The 23189-nt window shown below is 37.4% G+C and overlaps 4 protein-coding genes and 1 pseudogene across 5 annotated transcripts; 2 read left to right on the top strand and 3 right to left on the bottom strand.

Annotated features, from left to right (window-relative positions):
• Nucleotides 1-3431: 3431 nt before the first annotated feature.
• Nucleotides 3432-5517, top strand: LOC147288904 (ribulose-phosphate 3-epimerase, cytoplasmic isoform-like). The gene is made up of 7 exons (XM_086241168.1): nucleotides 3432-3662; nucleotides 3766-3770; nucleotides 4037-4099; nucleotides 4175-4281; nucleotides 4417-4514; nucleotides 4750-4884; nucleotides 5186-5517. Exons 1-7 carry the CDS (start codon nucleotides 3546-3548, stop codon nucleotides 5339-5341), a joined length of 681 nt encoding a protein of 226 aa, XP_086097294.1. The 5' UTR covers nucleotides 3432-3545; the 3' UTR covers nucleotides 5342-5517.
• Nucleotides 5518-8107: 2590 nt separating this feature from the next.
• Nucleotides 8108-10458, top strand: LYK2 (Protein kinase superfamily protein). Its single transcript, XM_086241158.1, has one exon. It carries the CDS (start codon nucleotides 8188-8190, stop codon nucleotides 10273-10275), a length of 2088 nt encoding a protein of 695 aa, XP_086097284.1. The 5' UTR covers nucleotides 8108-8187; the 3' UTR covers nucleotides 10276-10458.
• Nucleotides 10459-11656: 1198 nt separating this feature from the next.
• Nucleotides 11657-12228, bottom strand: LOC147288902 (uncharacterized). The gene has a single exon (XM_086241166.1). It carries the CDS (start codon nucleotides 12186-12188, stop codon nucleotides 11763-11765), a length of 426 nt encoding a protein of 141 aa, XP_086097292.1. The 5' UTR covers nucleotides 12189-12228; the 3' UTR covers nucleotides 11657-11762.
• Nucleotides 12229-15262: 3034 nt separating this feature from the next.
• On the bottom strand, nucleotides 15263-17273 carry LOC147288901 (UPF0481 protein At3g47200-like). The gene is made up of 2 exons (XM_086241051.1): nucleotides 17177-17273; nucleotides 15263-16740 (listed from the first exon to the last, which is right to left on the bottom strand). The coding sequence occupies exon 2, from the start codon at nucleotides 16679-16681 to the stop codon at nucleotides 15263-15265; it is 1419 nt and encodes a 472-aa protein (XP_086097177.1). The 5' UTR covers nucleotides 16682-16740; nucleotides 17177-17273.
• Nucleotides 17274-21203: 3930 nt separating this feature from the next.
• On the bottom strand, nucleotides 21204-23070 carry LOC147288900 (UPF0481 protein At3g47200-like; annotated as a pseudogene). The gene is made up of 2 exons (XR_015121821.1): nucleotides 22942-23070; nucleotides 21204-22574 (listed from the first exon to the last, which is right to left on the bottom strand). The product of XR_015121821.1 is annotated as a UPF0481 protein At3g47200-like (transcript).
• Between the last annotated feature and the right edge of the window lie 119 nt (nucleotides 23071-23189).

Raw genomic sequence — 23189 nt, 5'->3', positions numbered from 1 at the left:
AAAAAAAAAAAAAAAAAAAAAGAAATTTTTTATCAACCAATTTCTTACATATATTATTCCAAGTGGTCTTCTCAACTTTGTATTATGCCCCTGCTAATCTTTTCATGATCTCATTACTACAAGAGACAAATTGAAAGATGTGGCTGAGAGCCTGAGAGAATCAGTTGGGTAAAGTTGAAAATAAAGATAGACCATTCTAGTACAAGTGTACAACTATAAATTAATTAACTGAGTATTTATAATTTAGAAAAAATAAAAAAACATGTGTAGAGAATTACAAATTGTCCTAGTGTGGACTGTGGAGGCTTACTTTTGTTTTTCTATTTTTTTTCTAAATAATAATAAAAAAAAGAACTCCAATTTTTGTCGTGATGTGTTCTATAATTTCTAAGCATAAATTCAATTTAGACACATAATTATATATGCTATTTTAACGAGATCTACGAACTTTCAAATATTTCAAATATACACCTGATTTATTATGTAAATTGAAAAATAAAATTTCGTCCATCAATTTATTGAGAGATCAGTTAAATGTCAGTTTGGCTTTTGCTAACGGGGATTAATTGGCGACGTGGCACCAACTCAGCATACATTTCCAGCCAAATGAGCAACACATGTCCACTTGACACGGGCCCACACACCCATCACCTCTTTCCCGCTCGTCGAACGCTCTCCTGACCATTTAGTCTCCAAAAAATATTACGTTTTCTCCTAAATTCGAATATAAATCTTTCACTTGTATTCAACGAGCGAGAAATAGATGATGAGTTTGTGGACCCGTGTCAGCAAACAATTCCCGCCAAATGAGCGACACGGGTCCACCTAACCTCTGACACGGGCCCACAAATTCTCTTTCTCTCTATTATTATTAAATTGTGGGTCCGTGTCGCTTATTTGACGAGAATTGTTTGCTGAGATAGCGCCACGTCGTCAAGTAATCTCGGTTAGAAAAAATCAAGCTATCATTTAACTAATCAACGAATCAATGGACATAAATTCATTTTTCAATTTAGATAATAAATCGAATGTATATTTAAAATATTTTAAAATTCATGAACCCTATTAAAATAATTTATATAATTACGTGTCTAACTTAAATTTATACCTAATTTCTATTAATGGAGCTCTGATGGAAGGTTTTTGTCAGCTCCAATGCCACATGCCCATGGAGATTTTTTCTCTTTCTATTTTGTCTTTTATCTCTGTCGATCGAATGTCAAATCAATTCCCGTTAATTTCATGCATCATGCATATAAAGTTGGTAATGGTAGTTGGCAACACGGTATTGACCCTGAAGATACATATCTTACTCTTGACTTTTCCTCTTTGGGAAGGTGTAGTAGAAGTTCAGCAAATCAATTGCACCAAAACAGAAGAAAGAAAGTTTTACCTAAAAAAAGAAAAATAAGGAAAATAATATATTCTTGTTTTACTTGGTTTCTAAAAGACACAAAACAAATTGAACGAAAGGCATACTGCATACATACAGATTTGAGATTACACAGTGGTACAAGAGATAATTCAATAGTTACCATATCAGTAATGCTGTTAGAGGAATTACATTGATAAGTCACATTATGTGAAAAGCAATATTCACTTTATTACACCAATTATTATGATTAATTGTTAATTAACATAATATCAATTATTATGATTAATTGTTAATTAACATAATATTAGCCTAAAAATATGGTTGGTTGAGAGATATACACAACTCTACATAGATTAGGTCTCCCTCCTTAAAATGCAGGTTAGGTATACATGGGGTCTATAAAATAAATAAAAAAGTGTTAGGTATAAAGGGAGAAAAAAGAAACGAATAAAGGCTTATAGTAGTAAAATTAATGCATATATGTATGTATTTAATTTTAAATATGTATATGTTACGAGTCCAGTGATTGCCAATTAAAATATCTAATAAAGATCACTGCACATACACTGGTCATTGGTGTTTTAATTTGTGGATGAAAAGTTGGTGTATAGATGCATGATGCATGTCACAATCCTTGTTTTATCTAGTGCGGGTAGATACTTTATAATATGTTTAGAGAGGACCCATGTTAAATTACTTTTTTAGCTATATAATTAATTAAAAAAAAAAAAAAGGTTTTATAGTTTCACTCCACATTGTGTATTGTAATTAAAAATTCAAAAATTTTTATTATAAAAGATAAATAGATATCTAAGATAAAATGGTTGAAAATTTGGAATCCACCGCATCAAATAATGACTCAATATGAGTGAAAAAATCATGATTATATATTAGTCTCAGACTGAGACGATGTCAAGCCAAATGGGTGTCCAATTTGGTTTGCACACATGGTAATTGAACACCTACATATCCAGAGAAGATGGATAAATGAGGAAAGAAACATAAAGAAAGACAATGAGACTAAGAGAAGGACGTACAGTTGGTGGCTTGGTGGGCCACGTGGCATGACCATGACATGCAATATTAGGACACAATTGGGTGGGGGGTGAGGGTCCATTGTCAACAAAAATACAAGGAGTAATTTGGAAGATGTGAAGGCACCCAACTCAACTCAAGTCAAGTCTAAAACTATACATGATATGAAATTATGAATGCTTAATATATGCCAAAATAAAATGAAAAAGTGATTGAGAAATTGCATTAGCGATTCTTATGTTGAAATACAAGTGTTGTCTGTGGCCATGGGCAATGGGCACACCTACCATGTCTCTTTCGGGCAGTTTGATCATATCCTCCACATCTTATTATCATATCATACATATCTTCCTAATGCGACCAATATGGAATAATTATCAGTCTATCAATTATCAATCATTCAATCATCGAATAACCAAAATTTCATATGGGACGCGCCGTCCACGTGGTTTTGTTCTTCTCCATGGCTGAGTGGCTGATGCTTTGTACCTCTCCTCAATTTTCAAGGCTATTCTTGTTATTATAATTATATTTATATTGTTACAAACAATTCTCAAGTCTCAACCCTTCATAATTCTAATGTCAATCATTTCATTTAAATTTAAATATTTAATACTTAATTATTGTTAATCTAATTTGAGAAAAAAAATTTATAAGATCGTCGTATATATTTTATGTGTCTATCTCTCTCATAAACACAACACGTGACAAATCACTTGATAAGAGACATAAACACTGTAGAAGTGTCCCATAAAAGTTTTTCTTCATTTTTGGTCTTTTTTCTCTGTCTCTCTCTCTATATATATAGTATCAATGTTTTGGGCCATGAGATGCAACTATTTTTGTTCTATGTTGGTCCAACAAATCCTAAATATCAGTGGGCCCATAGCTTCTAACTTGGGCAGTTGTATGAATACCCAATTACTTATTGGGTTTAAAAGTTTCGTGGCCCAGAGTCTAGGACTCGAAATGTCAAACACAAATCAGAAAGCACGGCGATGTTGACTACAACTGATCCTACCAACCATCTGAGCAGTTAGCTGGAACCAAAAAAGACAGCAACCTAACTTTGTCTTCGATTCTCGCCCGCCCAAGTAGAACTGGAAGTGGTTGAATAGATTGGTGGTGCTTGGAAATGGGGGTGGCGGCGAAAATAGCACCGTCGATGCTCTCATCGGACTTCGCCAATTTGGCATCGGAGGCCCATCGTATGATCAAATATGGCGCCGATTGGCTCCACATGGACATCATGGTACGCCCTCAATTCTTCGCGTTTTCGATGATTACTATGCTTTAATGTTTGACAAACCAGTATTTGATAATTATAACTTACGAATTTCTCGTCTTATGTGCAGGATGGGTAGGTTTCATTCTTTTTGCTCATTGAGTAATTTCCATCACTCTCATCTGCCTGCAAACCAATTCGGTTCAATAATTCCTCCTTTTTTTTTTTTGTTTTTTATCATTTATTTACTCAGTTAAACTTTTTAAGCACACAATTTAATTTAAGGCAGAGAGAGAACATGTTTTTGAGCTCCTAGTACATGATAGAATCAGTGTGTGATTTTTTGGCGCACAATTGAAAACAGTGGGTGGTCTTATATTCATGTATTTTCTTCTGAATAGGCACTTTGTCCCCAATCTAACACTTGGTGCTCCGGTCATTGAGAGTTTGAGAAAGCACACAGAGTAACTTCTTCACTTGTTTCTTTCCATTTTTATTAAGTATAAATGGATGGAGGTATCATTGTTCTTCACCTACAGGGCATATCTGGATTGCCACCTTATGGTCACAAATCCTCTGGATTATGTTGAACCTTTGTGGAAAGCTGGTGCTTCGGGTTTTACATTTCATGTTGAGGCATCCAAAGGTGTGTTGTGGTGTTGTTTGTGAATCAGAATGTTCCTTTTGCTTATATTTCCTATTTGGTTTTTTGTTTTTTTCCTTGATAGAATAGGGTCTCCTTATTTTTCTTCATTCACTTTCTTTTTCCTCCTTTGTGCAGAAAATTGGCAAGAACTTGTTCAAAGAATTAAGTCCAAGGGCATGACACCAGGTGTGGCATTAAAGCCCGGAACGCCAATTGAAGAAGTTTATCCTCTGGTCTGCCTTTTGTTTCTAACTTTTTCTTTCTTTCCTGTTATTTGGTAATTCACAAATTCTAAGTTCTTTTGTTTAGGTGTCTATGTATTGAATGGCCAGGCTTACTGGCATTCCCATTACTAACTTATAAAACAAAAGATGATATATTGTTACTGCATGCATTGTTGAGTGCCAGTAACTTTCTACTCCAGAGAATATAATTCCAATTGAGAAGATAATCTTTTGTAATCCACAGATTGAAGGTGAAAATCATGTGGAAATGGTCCTTGTTATGACTGTTGAACCTGGATTTGGTGGACAAAAGTTCATGCCAGAAACAATGGATAAGGTGCGCGCGCTGAGAAAGAGGTACCCTTCACTAGATATAGAGGTTAGTCAATCCCTTATGTTTCTTCAGAACCTTTTTATATATAGGTTCTATTCTGTTTTGTCTTATCATTTTTATTAGTTCTGCTGTGGTATGGTGTATCCTAGTAATATATAAATTGTGCGTGTCCGTAAGATAAAATGACTGTTCAGAAAAAACATATTTGATGTCTCCACACACACACACACACACACACACACACACACATATTCATGTGGGTTTTTAGAGGTCTTTTTTTTTTTTTTTTTTGGGGGGGTGGGGGAATTGGTGGGGGTTATGAATAATTTTCAACCTCATTTTGCAGGTAGATGGTGGCTTAGGGCCTTCAACCATTGACATGGCAGCTTCAGCCGGAGCCAACTGCATAGTTGCTGGGAGTTCAGTGTTTGGAGCTCCTGAGCCTGCAACAGTAATATCCCTTTTGAGAAGTAGTGTTGAGAAATTTCAACAAAATAGTTGATACTGGTACGGGCAAGATAAGCATCTATGATCCAATAAATGTGGTAATTTTTGGAACTTAATTGAATAATACGATTTGCAAGTGTTATACTGTTATCTGTACTATCATTTCATGTATGTACTTTCTCAAGTGTAATCCGGCATACATAATATAATTACTTGAGGGTTGAATTGACACATGCAATGGCTTTAACATGACATTTCACTCCGCTTATTACATATTTCATTTCTGATGTCCAACTATCTATTTTGTGGTAATATTTCATGCTTGATAGTAATACCTATTTATGTCATCCTTGAATATCATGACATCTGGCGCTGTGCTGGTTTAAATGAGTGAGTCCCTGCATGATACATTGAATCTCTCTATCTTCACATCTGTGTACATTCCTGCCGACTTATTTATAGCTTCATTAAAGTTGTACTTGTGCGTGCCTCTTTATACATATAAGTAAAAAAAGATGATTTTGGTGTCTGGATATTGAATTGCAATCATCATGAGCCAGCTATCCATTGCGTGATCTTCTGCTTTTATCTTCTGAAATCAAAATAGTTGTTGGGGGAAAGAGAACAAGAATCACACATACTCCAAATTGTTCGTCTTCAGTCATTTTAACTTTGAGAGAAGTGAATTTCGCCTCACCATGGCCATTGTATGGGAAATCGAACTCTTGCTTGGTTAAAACCTTTTTCTTATTACCAAAGTATGTAGCCTTGTAACATTCTGTGTTCCAGTGATTGTATAGATACGAGATAATAGACTTAAAAATATAACTTGTGGATTAAGACCACTTTCCAGACAATCTTGTCAACCACGTCGGCTCATGTTTATTTTATGTTGAGATGTGTTTCTCTTTCTCCTGATCTGTCATCAAGATCTGTGTGCACCACTACCAGCCACCAGATATAATATGCGATCTGCACAATGTTTTCATTTAGCATCCACTACTGATAGACTGATAATGATGAGGACAATTTTTATTTTTTTCCTCTTGGGCTTTCCCTGTGGCACGTGCATGCATAATAGGATAATGGACCCGTCCAAAACACTAGATTGGTGTTGTCCTCTAATTTCCTTAATAAACTACCATTTTTAATTCATTTAATAACATGACATTTGAAAAGAAAAATTATAACAATAGCTTCGGTGGTTAAGAACTTAAGAATAGTGTTTGAATTCTCCTAATATCGCTTGATAACAAAATAATAAAACAAAAGAAAACAGAATCTAGATGTCCAGGTGACTTGAAAAAAATGTCCATATCCAATTTTTTTTTTGTTACATTAGAGGTGATCAACCTTTGATCTATTTATATCTTTACTCATTACCACACTCTGTCACCATTTGGAACAGCCATAAGGGCTTCCATTATCCAATTTTTATTGCTTCTTATTTCAGCTTTAATCACCTGAGCCCTGTCATAGTACACGTGAGAGTAGTAGTGTATTCTACTATTCTGGTGATGAGAAACTTTTTATGTCTTGGCAAAGGCCAAAAGGCTTTGCTCCAAAGTCCCATATTTGTCTTGGTAAATCTCTGTTGACCAAGATTAGTGGTGTGCATGTGTTATCACGTGGCCTTTACTGTTCGATTTTGGGGTTCATTGGTACTTGGGTTTTGTTAATTTGCTTTCAGCGAAAAGTGGATCCCTCTAATCTTGGTCTCAGGGTTCTTGGCCCTCTTGGGATATGCTTGATACTGTGCCTCAGTACCTGCTACTGCTACACTCATTCCATCTCCTCTTGCAGAAGTAACACACACATCACACATCCATGCATTTCATTTGGTTAATTGTGTACTATGCACCTAGAATTATGAAAAGTCACTTTATAGTTGGATTTTCTAAACAAGTTTGACTCAATCTGAATCTTCTCCTTAGCACGGATATCAAAATCAAAGGCTCCCTTACTTTATTGTCTCGCAGCCTGACACAGTAATGTGTTAAGGGTCTTTAAGACTTTAACCCCTTACTTTTATTTATTTATATTTTTCAAAATGAATTTATAACTATACTTATCGGTTTCATCTTCAAGTTGTGACTAAATTTAATTCTAGTGGAAGCAACACGTGTATGATGTGATGTGCGAGGAGGATATTGGTATGTTGGTGGTGCTTGTCAACCTAGGATGTTCATGACCAATTTGACCTATCAATAGGTAGCCTCTCTTTCATGCCTGCCCTTTAACATGCATGAGCATCACTGTCTCTTCGAAAGTTTTTGCAATTTTGGAGTTTAGTCTTCTTTTTCCTAAAATGATCCCAGCGTTTCCAATTCCCGCATCATTTTTATCCACACTGCCTGCCAAATAATGCTTGCTTACATCTTTTCTTTTTTCATTCTGAGAAATCAGTACATTATTTCTGTTATTGGAGTACAGTTCCTTATCATGATAATTGAGGTAACCTTATCTTCTCTCTAAATTAAGCTCCCTTAACCCCCCTTGGTAAATGATAATTACCATTGTTAATTGCCTCGAATGAAATCAAGTCGGCTATAAATTAATCAGTGTGTCCCAAGTCCTAACCAAGTGCATGAACAAATGGACTTGTAAGCGTGTTGATGCATAGAAAAAAGCCAAGGAGTAGACTCAGAAGTAGTAAGAAAATTAGAGTGGTAGTTATATAAGCCCAAGGTAAGGACTAGAGGGCACTCCCCCAAACAGCTGGAATCAGAGTAAATATATAGAATTCCTTTGTCCCTGAACAACTTTGATAAATTCTCATATTTTTTAACACCATGTTTGTATGGATCCAAAATATTCACTCTAGCTCTCAAAGTAAGTTTTTAACCTTTATTTTATAAGCCTTGAATGTGGAACTGACTGCAGGTCAGTGGGTCAATTGGCATGGCTGCTTTGGTCAGTAAGCTCTTTTGGACAGCTTCTTTGGTCCTATTCATCTCGCTTCTTGTGCCTGCTCTTGGACAGAACCTCCTAAGCTGCGACACCCCGTCTCCGGATGCTTCTGGGTACCACTGCACTACTAGCACTAGTACTACTGCAAATGCACCACAGAACCAGTGTGGAACTTTTGCAATTCTTCGCACCAACTCACACTATTCATCTCTTTTCAACCTGAGTGTTTACTTGGGCATCAACCGGTTTGTGATTGCAGAAGCAAACGGCTTTTCAGCAGACACAGAGTTTCTTCCAAGAGATCAGCCTTTGTTGATACCAATTGAATGTAAATGCAGCAATGGTGGTGTTTTTCATGCTGAGTTGACAAAAACTAGCATCAAGGGGGAGAGCTTCTATGGCATTTCTGAATCACTGGAGGGCTTGACAACCTGCAAAGCCATCCGAGAGAAGAACCCAGGTGTCTCACCATGGGGTCTTGCTGATAAACTTCAGCTACTGATCCCCTTGAGATGTGCTTGTCCTCTGTCTTCGTCTCAACTTGTCTCCCAATCAAGTCTCTTGCTGTCTTATCCGGTGAGTGAAGGTGATACAATTTCTGATTTGGCCATTAAATTCAATACTACCCGAGAAGCTATTATATCTTCTAATAACAGATCATTAGGAACCTTTAGACCTGAAAACAGATTAATACCTCTTACAACTCTTCTGATTCCACTCAATGGTAAGCCTAATCTTGGTCCCCTAGCAAAACCCCGTGAACCCAATTTGCATTTTCCAGCAACTAGCATCCCAGCAATTAGTCCACACAAGAAAAAAGCAAAAATGAGGAAGATTGGATTATATATTGCGCTTAGTGGAGTTGTTGTTGGAGCTAGCATTGGAATTGCAGCAGCTTTCTTGGTGATCCAAATGAAAAAGAAGAAACAGATCACTATAAGTTCATCCAAAGGAGTAGATGTGGAGCTACAACAGCTTAGTCTGAGTGTAAGAACCACAAGTGACAAGAAAGTCTCATTTGAGGGATCTCAGGACACTCTAGATGGTCAAATCATCGAATCCACGCCCCGTAAAGTGCTGGCGGAGACATATTCCATTGAGGAGCTGAGAAGAGCAACCGAGGACTTCAGTTCAAGCAATCACATTGAGGGGTCTATATATCACGGCCGTCTCAGTGGGAAGAACTTGGCAATAAAGCGCACACAACCAGATACCATCTCAAAGATTGAGTTTGGGCTTTTTCATGATGCAATTCATCACCATCCCAACATAATGAGGTTGTTGGGCACATGTTTGACTGAAGGTCGAGAGTCATTTCTGATTTTTGAGTATGCCAAGAATGGATCGTTGAAGGACTGGCTTCATGGTGGATTGGCAATTAAAAACCAGTTCATTGCCTCCTGCTATTGTTTCTTGACATGGAGCCAAAGGCTGAGGATATGCCTTGATGTGGCCATGGCCTTACAGTATATGCACCACATAATGAACCCAAGTTATGTCCATAGGAATGTGAAGAGCCGAAACATCTTTTTAGATGAAGAGTTCAATGCCAAGATTGGAAATTTTGGCATGGCAAGGTGTGTTGAAAATGAGACATGCCAAGAAGACCTAGAATTCTGTTCAACCAACCCTGCAGCCTCTTGGAGTCTTGGCTATATGGCTCCTGAATATATTCACCAGGGTGTAATTGCCCCAAGCATTGATATATTTGCATATGGGGTGGTCTTGTTGGAGGTGTTGTGTGGTCAAACACCAATAATCAGGCCAAGGGAGAAGGGAGAAGGGAATTTTTGGCTCTCAGAGAAAATCAAATCCATATTGCAGTCAGAAAATGCAGATGAGCTGAGGGAATGGATGGACAGCGCATTGGGCGAAAATTATTCTTTTGATGCAGCTGTCACATTAGCAAATCTCGCGAGGGCTTGTGTAGATGAAGACTCTTCTTTGAGACCAAGTGCAGGAGAAGTTGTTGAGAAATTGTCGAGATTGGTGGAAGAGTCGGTAGAAGGAGAGAATATTCTAATCAGTGAGAGCTCTTCTAAACCTTTAGTGAAGGCAGCTGCTGCAACCAATATGTGAATAATAATCCATTCAAGGATGAAGGATCCAAACAAAAGACATGTTCTAGCACTGTTATATATTAATCTTGTCTTAGGTTCTTGGCGTTTTGATAAGGTTAATAGGGTCCTTAATTCCTGTATATATGTAATCAAGAGCAGGTTTCAGCTCTGTAATATCTCTGTTTCCTAATATAATAAATTGCATTTTTCTTGTTGGCAATATGACAATATGATTGTATTTCATATTGCTCTATGTTTCATCGAAGCATGCCCTGTGTTGACTATCTCAGTCACAGATTACCATTGAAAATCGAACAAAATTAAAGTTTTATTGCAATATTGTAACCATGGATATATATATATATATATATACACCAAAGTTAAGAATCCTGAGGCACTTTTAACATAAAGTAATGTTGACGAGTTGATAAATAGGCATCCAGTTCACCCCTATATATGAGTGAATGACCAAATGCCTTGGATGGGCTAGAACTCAGATGCTTCACTTGAGTAAAATTCTCAACCCTGCTGCATGCAGATTGCAGAGGAAGGGCTAATCAAAAAATTATTGAAGTATAGTTAGTTGAACAACGCCTAATCCCACATTTTGAAACCCACAGACCATAGTGTATTGACTTTGAGACCTTCTAAAACTAACAGAAAATTACCATTTGGCTAACAGAGTTGGACTTGGGTGCTTCGTGGAAGTAAAGTCTCGTCTGATTCTGTCTAATTTCCTACTATATATATCATCTATGATATTTAGATAAGTACCATAACAACTGGTAACTTCCAACTTCCAAGACAATGTTATCTAACTGCAGCATAATCCCCTCTTGAGACTTTTGAAACACCATTGACTGGATGGCATTCAGGGTTTCAATAGGGTTACCATTCTTATATATGCATGCAGTCTGTGATATTTTCGTTGGCTTAAAAAAAAAAAAAAAAAACTTGAAAAGATTCAAATGTCCTATCATACCGCATTCATGAAAAAAATTTAAGAAAAGAAACAGTCCTGTCACAGAGTTGCATGCTACTCAATTGAGAAGGGTCTGCTTGTCTAGTTTTCTGGAAGCTATTATACCACAGAATTCATTCTATTGAATAACAAGCGCTGCTTGAATTGAAAGCCAATTAGCAGAGCTAGCATCCCATGAGATGAGTTTAGTTGAGTTGCTTGCAAGTGAGAGACATTAGACGACAGTTCAAACTTGAAGTGCATGCATAAATCATGCATCCTATAAGTTCCTAACAACAAGTTGTGGGATTCAGGGTGAGAGAGAAACAGAGACAGAGGCAGAGAGACAGAGTAGAAAGCCAAATGGAAGAAAAAAAAAGTGTAAATAGCTAGCTAGCTAGCTATTGCTTTAGAATTTGATTGGCTGAAAAGTATACAGTGAAGCCTTAAACAATAATTAAATCAATAAATAACGAATGGAGTACTCTAATACAAACCAAAGCAAAAACACAAAAGCTAGCTAGCTATGCATGGAGCTGGATCGATCAAAACATCATGAGCTTAAATTCATCAAAATTGAGGACCCCATCACCATTGATATCAAATCTGGAAATCATGACCTTGCACTCATCCACACTCTTGGACTCACCAAGTCTACTGAGCATCCTTTTGAGACTCTTAGGTGTAATGCACCCGCTCCCATCCATCTCATACATCTTAAACGCTTCCCTCAAATCATTCACCTTCTCTTCCTCCCCACCTCCTTCAACGAACTTAACGAAGTCATCAAAATCGAGCAACCCATCTCCGTCGGAGTCCAGGTAGGCCACCGCCGCCTCTGCCTCCGTCAACGAAAGCTCGCCGCCTATTGCCCCAACACATTGTTGCAGCTCCAAGGGAGACACTTTCCCATCTCCATTGTCGTCGAATTGGTTGAAAACGCGATCATATTGTGCGAGTTTGTTGTCCATTTCAACTACCTTAAACTTATTACTGTGTGTATATGCACGTACGTACGTAAAAAGGCTTAGGCTAATTGGACTCTACTGCGATCCGGCGTGAGGTACATATATGACACAATGCCGCGTGTCGTGCTTGACCAAACCAACTTGCGGGACGGGTAAGTGTTGGGTATTTTCGTAAATACGCGGCAAAGACCGTTGACCAGAACTTTTTTAAGTTTCTTTTTGTAAAACCGGCCAAATTAATGAATAAAAGAAAAGAAAGAAAGAAAACTCTGAGAAAGAGCTAGTTATACGATTTTCCTTCCAAGAGTACGGATTACCGACTTCAATAGTTCAATAATTCAATTCAATCTTTCTGGAAGATGTGCCAACTGCCAAACCGCCTCCTCAACCACCCAAAAGAACATTCGTGAAGGTAGCAAGCAGCTTCCTTTAGTCTAATTATTCTTCTCTGTGATTCTGTTTATATTTCATAACCAATGTGCCCTGCCCACTAGCTAGCTAGTCACTAGCTCCCAAAATATTTGGTGAAATTACATCTTTTTGTTCCAACTTTTACAAATTGAAAGAATTAAAACAAACCGTCAAACCGACCACCAAGGAGATATGCAGAAAATCAATAGAATCATCAATCATAGAAATGGGTGATATAAGTCTTGTCAAATAAAGAGTAGTACGTACAGCAGAATTAATGTTTTTCTATGAGAAATTAAATTAGAGATGGATATATATATGTAACGAATATACATGTTTATTAATTCGTAATCGAAATCAAAATAAAAAATTAAATTCTCATTACAAATAACTCATTTGTCTATTAATTATAAGAAAATAAAAATATAAATGGAGTCTATATGAAATTAGGAATTCAATTCCTTATTTTGAAGGAATTGGATTCTTGGAAAGTAGTAATTCAATTCCTTATTTTAGAAGAATTCAATTCTTTATTTTTTCATTATACCCTTACATTATTAATTAGCATATAAAATAATTTATTAAGAATAAGGGCATTTTAATAATTAAATGCCCATATGATATTATTCATACTCTGATTCTAGATAATTTAGTAAACAGCTTCAATAGAAATCAAATTCCTCTTCAATCCAATTACTCTTCAATTTAATTCATCCTCAATCCAATTTCTCATCAATTCAATCCTTTCTAATCCGATTATGGATTAGTAAATATGTCAACCCAGTTAAGTAAGAAAATATACCGTGGCTGCTCGCAAAAGCTTTCAAAACGACAAAATTAATTTATAGCGCCATAAAACCACACAATTGAAAAAGAATTAATACATGGCCAAGCAAGGCTTACAAATAAGCGTTGGTAATGAACAAATATTAAAGACAATGAATTTATACCTGAATGACATACGGTGTGCAAATTTAAAGTCGATAGTAAATATGGTCTGCAATAGGGTGAGAAGCAGAAGGATAAATGCTGTCCATGGGGTAGAAAAATAGTCACGCCTCAATATTCCGATCCACTTGTGCCATTTGCTTTATCGCCGAACCAGTTGGCCAGTATTCCCTTCTCGCGAAGAAGATCAACGTCCTTACTCGAATCGATGAGGACAGTAGGGCCCGCCTTTGAAAGAGCAGTAGCGCTAGGAATCCTCTGCAGCAACTCTGCCTCCTCCTCGCTCTTATTGTAATTGTTTTCTTTCTCGTTCTTTCTTTTTTCTGAGATTTAAGTGGGTCAACGATCACGGTTCTCCTTCAGCAATGCTTCCTTCTTTTACAATATTTATATATTTTGGAAGTGTTATCATCAATGGCTTTACCAAAAGCAAAAATTTCATCCCATGCACTGATGAAAGTGTGTTCAGCTGCTATACTTTTTATTAACATAGTACAAAAAAGTCTTAGGTTTTGATTTATTTATGGGATTCTGTCTTCAGAAGATCGAGGGGAGCTTATACTTATAGAATGGAGTAGAGAGCCTCGATCTCCTCATACGCATGAAATGAATAGTTCATATTTTCTTTTGGAGGAATTAGTTTCTGCTTTCGTTTTGTTGATTTTCTTCAGGTTTTTTTTCCTTCCTTTATAATGCTGAATTTGAAACAAAATTACCATGTTGATGTAGCTACTTGCTTGTTTGAATTTTGAGAACATAATCTTAGGTAGATGTAGATCCATCAATTAAAGTTTTTTTTTAATTTTTTTTAAAGGCATAATAAAAGGTTAATTTGGGTCTTGAAAAGGCCCATAAGTCTAACTAGTAGTAACAGTAGTAACCTACGGATCGACGGCTGAGACTTCTTTTGGGTTTTGGATTTTGTTTCAATTGAATTTAAATTGCCTGAATCAGACTTCTTCCATGTATTTTAGCATGGATTGATTGATAATGATGGTGTTTAATTTTGTGGCTACTTTTAACTTTTGAAAGAAAATGATTTTGTATTTTAGCATGGATTGATTGATAATTAATGGTGTTTTTGTGGCTACTTTTAACTTTTGAAATGAGATGGAAGTCAATATATTTATGTTGGAGGAGATACTTTCTGTTTTGGTTTCGTTGAGTTTAAGTTTCTGCTTCCTTTATAGTGCTGAATTTGGCAAAAGATTACCATATATGTTGATACTTCATGAATAGTTGAATTGATCATAGAACTATTTTTAACCTTTTGCACTCATTTTTCCTTCTTTGGAAAATTATATAGACATCTCGTGTAAAACAAAATAAGAGTATGGATCTAAGATAATATTTTGGAGTATCGGTGGATCATGCAAATTATACTTGTTTCTATCTTTTAAATTTTAACACTCCGGCAATTCATTCTATTGTTTGTTTTCAAGAGAATCAAACTAGCTCCCTACAATATTTTTTTTCCTTAACAATTTATAACTGAAGGGAAACTAGTTCATGCATGGCATGTTATTTAAACTAATCATGGCAACAGAAGCAATAAGATAAATAGCCTAACTTATCCAAGCAATATGGTGGGTGCTCGCAGAAGCGCACTTTCAAATTACAACACTTATGGCACCATAAAACCCACACGTACAATTGAAAAACAATTACATGCCCAAGCAAGGCTTTATACCTGAATGGCATACGGCACGTGTGCAAATTTATTTAGCTGGATGTATTGTAAATATGGTCTGCAATAGGGTGAGAAGCAGGAGGATAAATGCTGCAATGAAAGAAATAGTTGCCCACGGTGTAGAAAAATAGTCACTCCTCAATTTTTCCATCCACTTGTTCCATTTGTCGTCGTGATACTTATTCACATCATTGCACAGATCCTGGTAGCAGTATCCGATGACGGTGGTGTCATTGTAGATGTCGTTGAAGAACTTGGCAGCGTCTTCAGCGTTCAACCAGTTGGCCAGTATTCCTTTCTCGCACAGAAGATCCACGTCCTTATTCGAATCGATCAGGTTGTCCATTAACACGGCGTATGATGTTATGGTGTGCCGGCAACTATGGTAGCACTGCTCGTAGGCAATCAGGTTCCTGAACAGCGGCGCGGTGGTCTCGTCGATTACCAGGGACGGAATCGTAAATTCCCCCTTTCGGAAATTGAATTTGATGTCCAGTATGCATGTCGTGGGGTCCTTTTCGAATCCAACGCCCACCTCTGTAAGAGCAGTCGCGCTAGGAATCCTCTGCGGCAACTCTGCCTTCCTCTTGCTCTCCTTTGTAATCAAATTGGAACTGTTTTCTCCCTTTTTCTTTTTTTTCTGAGATTCCAGATGATCATTGAATGGGCCCACAATCCCGGATCTCGCCAAGTCAAGTATGTGGAGAACTTGGTCCGGAAGATTGATGACGTGATCAGAGCTGAAAATGCGGTCATCACCCACGGATCGTCTGAAGTAATTGAGCACCAGTTGGACAAGTGAGCTACTTTGTGTGTTGGTACTCTTCCCGGTTAGGTTGTATAAGCACTCGAGCACAAACCAAGGTAGCTGATTTTCTAGAAGCAGGAGGTCATGGTAGAGATATGCGAGCATACAGGCCTCGTTGAAAATGGGGTCGTTTTCGTCTCGTAAATCAACGGAGCCCGCCTTCCGAAAAAGTTCTAATAAGAAGCAACCATCAACTACGAGCATCTCCACAAACTCATTGTTGCCGAGATGATAGAGTGGGTCTGCATAGCAATTGCGGGCCCGATTGATGGAGTGGGTCTGCATAGTATTTTCATACTCCAATACCCCATTGATCAAGCTATCCAAACTCAGGTTGCTCCTCCGCGAGAGAAGGCCTTGTAAATACCAGTGTTTCACATTTTCCATGAATTTAAATTGTTTGCGGCCTCGGTGGAAGGGTCCGATTGAGAGGATGTCAGGTGTATATGCCTCTTTTTTCTGTCTCCTGAGCACCTGGGGAACTCTGAAGATGCAGCACGAAGCAGGCACTGGTGAATCATTTCGAAGCTTTGCAGTGATCCTGTTTTTCACTCCTTCAGCAATGCTTCCTTCTTTTACATTTATATTGGAAGTGTTATCATCAATGGCTTTACCTTTTTCTATATCACATTCTGCCATCACTAGCTAGCTTCCACTTCCAGTCTCGATCAAGTATCTAATTAAATTGCATGCATGCCCTGAAATGTTCAAAACAATTAGTTGCAATGGAATTACCAATCAAACTCATCAACTACATAAAAGGCAAAACTAATTAATTAAATAATGCATATTAAAGTTAAGAAGGGTGTCTCTGATGCCATGTCTTAATTAATATATACGTACCTTAATTAAACAAATTGAAGCATTCAATCCAAAATAAATTGACTATGAAATTAAGGAGAAATGCAATATATACCTTATAGGCTTATATTATGTTATGGCCGGATGCTATATTTTTCCGACGTGCATGAGATTGTCTCTGTGTACAAATGCCATGCAGCTCATTCTCATGCTAGGTAACTAAATAATTTTACTTGCAAATAATTTTCTCAATATAGATATGTAGTTGGACCGACCAAAAAGTTGAAACAAAATGAGAAGATCGATAAAAGATGTACGTACTGATCGATGTACCTGAAAATCAAACAAATGCGGTACGTCGTACGTGCAGGCTGTCTAGATGTGTATCATTGGGACCTTTCTTTCCAAGATATATTCACGATGATCTGCAGGAAGATAATAATTAATAAAATTTATTAATACTGCTCTTAATTTTTTCTGTCCAATTCATAATGAACCATTAGCCATGCATATTTATAATAGCTCGGCAAAATACATTTTGTTTTTCCCGGGGCTGCTGGCCAAGCAAAGTATAAAAAGAATATTTATTTTAATGTGCACAAGCAAAACCTTTGATAAACATGCATATTTTTTTCTCATTGCAGAAGCAAAGAAAAATTCTAACCCTTTAAGAATATATACTACGTACCTCAAAGCAAACATTGCATCCCATGCACTGATTAGTGTGTTCAACTGCTATAATTTTTTATTATATATCATAGTACAAAAAACTATTAGGTTTTGATTTATTTATGAGATTTTGTTTTTAGGAGATAGAGGGGATCGCTTATACTTATAGAATGGATTAGAGAGCCTTTACGCATGAAATGAAAAGTTCATATTTTTAGAGAGCCTTTATGCGTGATTTTCTTAGTTTTTTTCCAGTGCTTTATTAATAAAAGTTGAATTTGTCTATACTCTAAAGCTTCAAGAATGAAGACTTGGAATGAATCTTCAATATGGCATGTTGTATGAGGCATCGTTTCACAATGAGGTGGGCTCCATATATTTTAGATTCGTCCAATATATGTGAAGGGATGCTGGATGCCAATTGAAGCGAGGCATAAGCCAACTTGAAATTTCCTCTCATTTTTAGGTGGGCTGACAGTGTGAAGCCCAAAACAGTTTAATTTGGGTCGAATTTGGGTCGTAGCCTGGTTTTCTAAGGCATAACAGTTTAATTTGGGTCGTGAAAAATGAAAGGCCCATAAATATGAAAACCAGTTACCGGTTTCCTGGCCCGTAGTCTAACTAGTATATGTAACAACAGGTTTCCTCTCAATTTTAGGTAGGGGGAGGCTATTCCGACCACCCTAAAATACTGAGTTGACCACCCTAAGATTTTTTTCCCCATTTTTTTCTATTTTACCCCTGCCACCATTAACAACCCACCCACTGCCACCACCACCCCTCCCCATAATTGGTTCAAACCAATCTAACCAACAGTAAGAACACAATGAGAGGATCGAAAACCATACATGGATCGACCCAATTCATCGCCGAAATCTGTCGGAATCGGCAACGAAAGCCGCGGAGCTTCACGACATTGATTAGCCGGGCACGGTGGTCGGATGAGCAAGGGAAGACCAGGGTTGGACTCGCCGTGACCTAGGGAACAAAACCCAAGTGGTCCGGCATCTCAACTCCGCCGGAAAAGGAAGATCGCCGGTGAAGGGGCCGATCGGGTTTTCACCTGGGTTCGAGTTTTCTGGGCTTTCTTGGTTTGAAGGCTACCATGGGGAGAGAAAGGAGACGCAGACGAGTTGACTGGTGGTGGTCTCGCCGCCACTGATTGCCGGACGGCGACACACCGAAGAGAGAGAGAGTGACTGGTCCGGCGGGTGGGTGGGAGGGATGGGGTTTTGTGGATTTTTTTTTTTAATAAATTTTTTTATATATTTACATTAAGGGTATATTAGGAATATTTGTAAAATAAAAAAAGAGGGTGGTCAATTCAGCATTTTTGAGTGGTCTGCATAGCCTCCCCCTTTTAGCTAGGTAACCAGTTACCGGTTGCGTCACAACTTAAAGTCTTAAACGCCGCAGTCTCTGAAAGCTTCTAGTGCTGCGCTGAGCCTACAGATCGGCGGCTGCGGCTCAGCTAACTTCTTTTCGGTTTTGGGGTTTTGTTTGAATTGAATTTAAATTGCATAAATCAGACTTCCTTCATGTATATTACCTTTTGATCGAAATAAAATAATTATGTATTTGAGCATGGATTAATTGATAATGAGGATGTTTTTGTGGCAACTTAGATTGCGAATGCAGTGAATGAAAGAAAGCATAACTAGTTGGACTTCAGTACAAACCATGGTAACTGATTTTCTAGTAGCAGAATTAAGGTCATTAATTGTGGAGATATTGGGCCATACATGCCACGTTGAAAAATGGGGTCGTTTTCGTCTTGTAGTTCCCTAAAATCAGGGCCGGCCCTGAGGGTAGGCGAGCTAGGCGACCGCCTAGGGCCCACCCACCCAATGGGCCTCCAACTTCTAAGTTGGGCTTCTTAATTAAACAAAAAAAAAATCTTTTTGACTATTCCTACTTTTAGTTTAGGCCTTATTCATCCATTGACTATTCCTCTAATCATCTTCATTCTCTAACTATTCCTTGTCAACTATTCATTCATCTTCATCACTCTCAGTTTCATGATCCAGGGTCTACTTCATCCATTCGACTATTCTTCTTAGTTGCTTTACACTTTGCCTCCTTTAATTAATATCAAGGAGTAATAAAGCTCTCTAATTTAGTAACAAAGGTTTGTTAGTAGAGAATTTGAAATATATATATAGATTGCCAAGAAGCTTGCTTCTAAAGCTTGCTACTTGCAGCCTAAAGCTTGCTACTTACAGTTTAAAGTTTGCTACCTGTATTAGTTATTTTTAGAACTGACTCCAGCTTTTGTGTACTTAAAAATTTTCAATTAATTCAAATCAGTTCTATTTTTTTAATTCCTCTTACTAAATTGATGGGTATTAGTTTAGAAATTGCTTATTGATTTTTTGGTCAATTAATTTTAGTTATTGAATGAGCAAATGGCCTCAAATTTTTTTTTTTGCCTAGGGTCACCTAAATCCTCGGACCGGCCCTGCCTGAAATGCGCCTTTCGCAACAGTTCTAATAGGAAGCAACCATCAAGTACGAGGATCTCTACCAGGTGATTCTGGTTGAGATGATCGAGTGGTTCTACATAGCAATCGCGGGCGCAAAACTATAGTACTATGCTTTTTTTGTTTGTTTATGTGCATATTATATTCTGCGATGGGGTATATATGTTCCTAACAGAATGACAGAGAGGAAAGTATATTTCTTTCCCATCGCATAAGCAAAGAAAAATTCTAACTCTTTAAGAATTGTATAATTATCTAAAAGAAAAACCTGCATCCATGTATGCACTTATTAAAGGGTGTTTAGTTGGTTCAATTGGTTTTTTTCTTTTGTCATAGTACGTACAAAAGTATTATTTTTTTATTTTTTTATATGGCGTCTTCAGAGGATTAATGGAGTGAGCTTATACTTATAGAGGGGATCAGAGGACCTCTTCTCATACGCATGAAATGGAAGTTCATATCTTTATGTTGGAGGAGATACTTTCTGTTTTGGTTTCGTTGATTTTAAGTTTTTCCTTCCTTTATAATGTTGAATTAATTTGAAACAAGATTACCATATATCTTGATGACTTGATATATACTTGATATATATAGCTACTTTTAACCTCTCTTTTTTTTTTTTTTTTGGTTTTAATTAACACTTGTTTCTTAACACAGTGAGCACATGCCAATTAAGAGACTAACATTATATATATATATTCATTCTATTCAATATATCTTAACTTATTTATATTGAGGTATATCTTATTGGGGCATACACGAGTCGTTTTGTGTCGATCCGAACCGTTCAATTTTTACATCTCCATTGATAGATCATCATTGCAAAAAATTAGCCAAATCTGAAATCATTTGTCTATCTAATTTTGATCAAATAAATGGACGAACAAAATATTTTTGATAAAACCGTTCATTTGTTTGATCAAAGTTAGATAGACAAATGATTTCCGATTTGGTTAATTTTTTGCAAGAATGATCTATCAATGAAAATGATCCTTGTGAACAGTTCAGATCGACACAAAACGACTCGTGTGAGCCCCAACAATGTCATAGATCAATATAATTAAGTTGATATATAACTAAATAGAAAAAGTATATATATATATATATATGTAATTCATAGAATCCAAGTAATTACAGATATGGTGGCTGCTCACACATTGCCTCCAACCTCAAGTTGAAGAAGCAAACCAAGATTATTGAAGCGGTCGATGGGATGCCCTAGATTTTAGTCCTTGGGGATCCGGTGATTGTAAATATGGTCTGCAATAGGGTGAGAAGCAGGAGGATAAATGCTGCAATGAAAGAAATAATAGCGCATGGGGTAGAAAAATGGTCACGCCTAAATTTTTCCATCCACTTGTACCATTTTTTGTCGTAATAATCATTGACATCATTGCAGAGAGTCTCGTAGTAGAATCCGCAGACGGTGGTGTCATTGTAGAGGTCGTTGAAGAACTTGACAGCGTCTTCAGCGCTCAACCAGTTTGCCAGTATATCTTTGTCGCAGAGAAGATCCGCGTCCTTACCCAAATCGATGAGGTTGTCCATCAAAAAGGCGTACGATGTTATCTTGTGCAGGCAACCTGAACAGAGGCGCGGTGGTCTCGTCGATTGCCAGGGACGGAATCGTAAATACCCCTTTTTTGAAATGGATGTCCATTATGCAATTTGGTTGGGGATGTTTTACGAATTTAACGCCCGCCTCTCTAAGAGCAGTCGCGCTAGGAATCCTCTGCGGCAACTTTGGCTCCATCTTCTCCTTTTTCTGAGTTTCCTGATCTTTGAATCCGAGGACAATCACCGTTCTTAGCAAATCAAGTATGTGGAGAACTTGGAAAGGGAGATTGGTGACTTGGGGGAAAAGGCGGAGATGAGACTCTGCTTGTCTGAAGAAATTGAGCACCAGTTCGACAAGTGAGGGGATTCGTGTGTTGATACTCTCCACGGTTAGGTTGTATAAGCACTCGAGCACAAACCAAGGTAGCTGATTTTCTAGTAGCAGGAGATCATGGTAGAGATATTGGAGCATACAGCGCTCGCTGAAAATGGGGTCGTTTTCGTCTTGTAAACAACAATGTCGGGAGTCAACCTTCCGAAAAAGTTCTAATAAGAAGCAACCATCAAGTACGAGCATCTCTACCAAGGCTTTCTGGTCAAGATGATCGAGTGGGTCTGCATAGCACTCGCGGGCGCGTTTATCGTATTTATTCTCCACGACTTGTTTGATCAAGCTTTTCAGACTGACATTGCTATTGCGTGAGAGAAGGCCTTGTAAATACCAGTTTTTCACATTTTGCATGACTTCAAATTGTTTGCGGACTCGGTGCGCGTGGAAGGGTCCGATTGTTACAATGTCAGGAGTGTATGCCTCTTTTTTCTGTCTCCGGAGCACTTGGGGAACTCTGAAGATGCAGCACGAAGCAGGCACTGGTGAAGCTTTGCGAAGCTTTGCTCCCATGTTCTTTTCCAATGCTTCAACAATGCCTCCATCTTCCACAAGTTTACCCTTTTCTATATCACTTTCTTTCATAACTATATATGCTTCCACTACCAGTCTGATCTAATTAATTAAATTTCATGCCCTGAAATGTTGAAACCCTTAGTTTTGAAACTGATCAAGTATACAAAGCCTTTAATTTTAAGCTACATGAAAAAGCAAAATTAAATACTGCAGATATGGATTCCAATTGTGCTTTATTTAACCATTTCATCGATAGCTCGATCCGACACATTTTTGGAACTATGTTAAGAAGTTGTCAGCAGAGCTAATTTGAGTCAGTTCTGTAACTAACCGAATGTTACTGTCATTCTATATTATATGCATTCTTTATAAATTCAGGTAACTAAAAAAATTACTTTCAAATATTTAATTAGTCTCATATATCAATATAAATGTAGTTGTTCGACAGACCAAAAAGTTGAAACAAAGTGGGAAGAGAAAACATGTACCTGAAAATCAAACAAATGCAGTCGTGCAGGAGGTCTAAATGTGTTTCATTAATTGTGATCTTCTTTCCAAGATTCAGCAGATCAGGAAAACATTAATTAATACTGCTCTTTTCTTTCTCTAATTCGTTCACAATCAACTATCAAGCACCATTACCACTGCTGTCAAAGCTTGGAACAAAGAGGTTTTTGGTAGTATTTTTTCCAGAAAGAAGAGAATTCTTGCTAGGCTTGGTGGTATTCAAAAAGTT

The sequence above is a fragment of the Dryas octopetala genome, chromosome 4 (assembly GCF_963921425.1).
Source record: "Dryas octopetala chromosome 4, drDryOcto1.1, whole genome shotgun sequence".
NCBI classification, from domain to species: domain Eukaryota; kingdom Viridiplantae; phylum Streptophyta; class Magnoliopsida; order Rosales; family Rosaceae; genus Dryas; species Dryas octopetala.
This window is presented reverse-complemented; position numbering and strand designations above follow the sequence as displayed.

Bases quoted from the DNA above. Each gene is read 5' to 3' on its own strand.
- LOC147288904 (XM_086241168.1), top strand. From the start codon at position 3,546: ATGGGGGTGGCGGCGAAAATAGCACCGTCGATGCTCTCATCGGACTTC. The intron at 4,282-4,416 runs GTGTGTTGTGGT...TCCTTTGTGCAG, and splicing joins TCATGTTGAGGCATCCAAAG to AAAATTGGCAAGAACTTGTT. The intron at 4,885-5,185 runs GTTAGTCAATCC...CTCATTTTGCAG, and splicing joins ACCCTTCACTAGATATAGAG to GTAGATGGTGGCTTAGGGCC.
- LYK2 (XM_086241158.1), top strand. From the start codon at position 8,188: ATGGCTGCTTTGGTCAGTAAGCTCTTTTGGACAGCTTCTTTGGTCCTA.
- LOC147288902 (XM_086241166.1), bottom strand. From the start codon at position 12,188: ATGGACAACAAACTCGCACAATATGATCGCGTTTTCAACCAATTCGAC.
- LOC147288901 (XM_086241051.1), bottom strand. From the start codon at position 16,681: ATGGCAGAATGTGATATAGAAAAAGGTAAAGCCATTGATGATAACACT.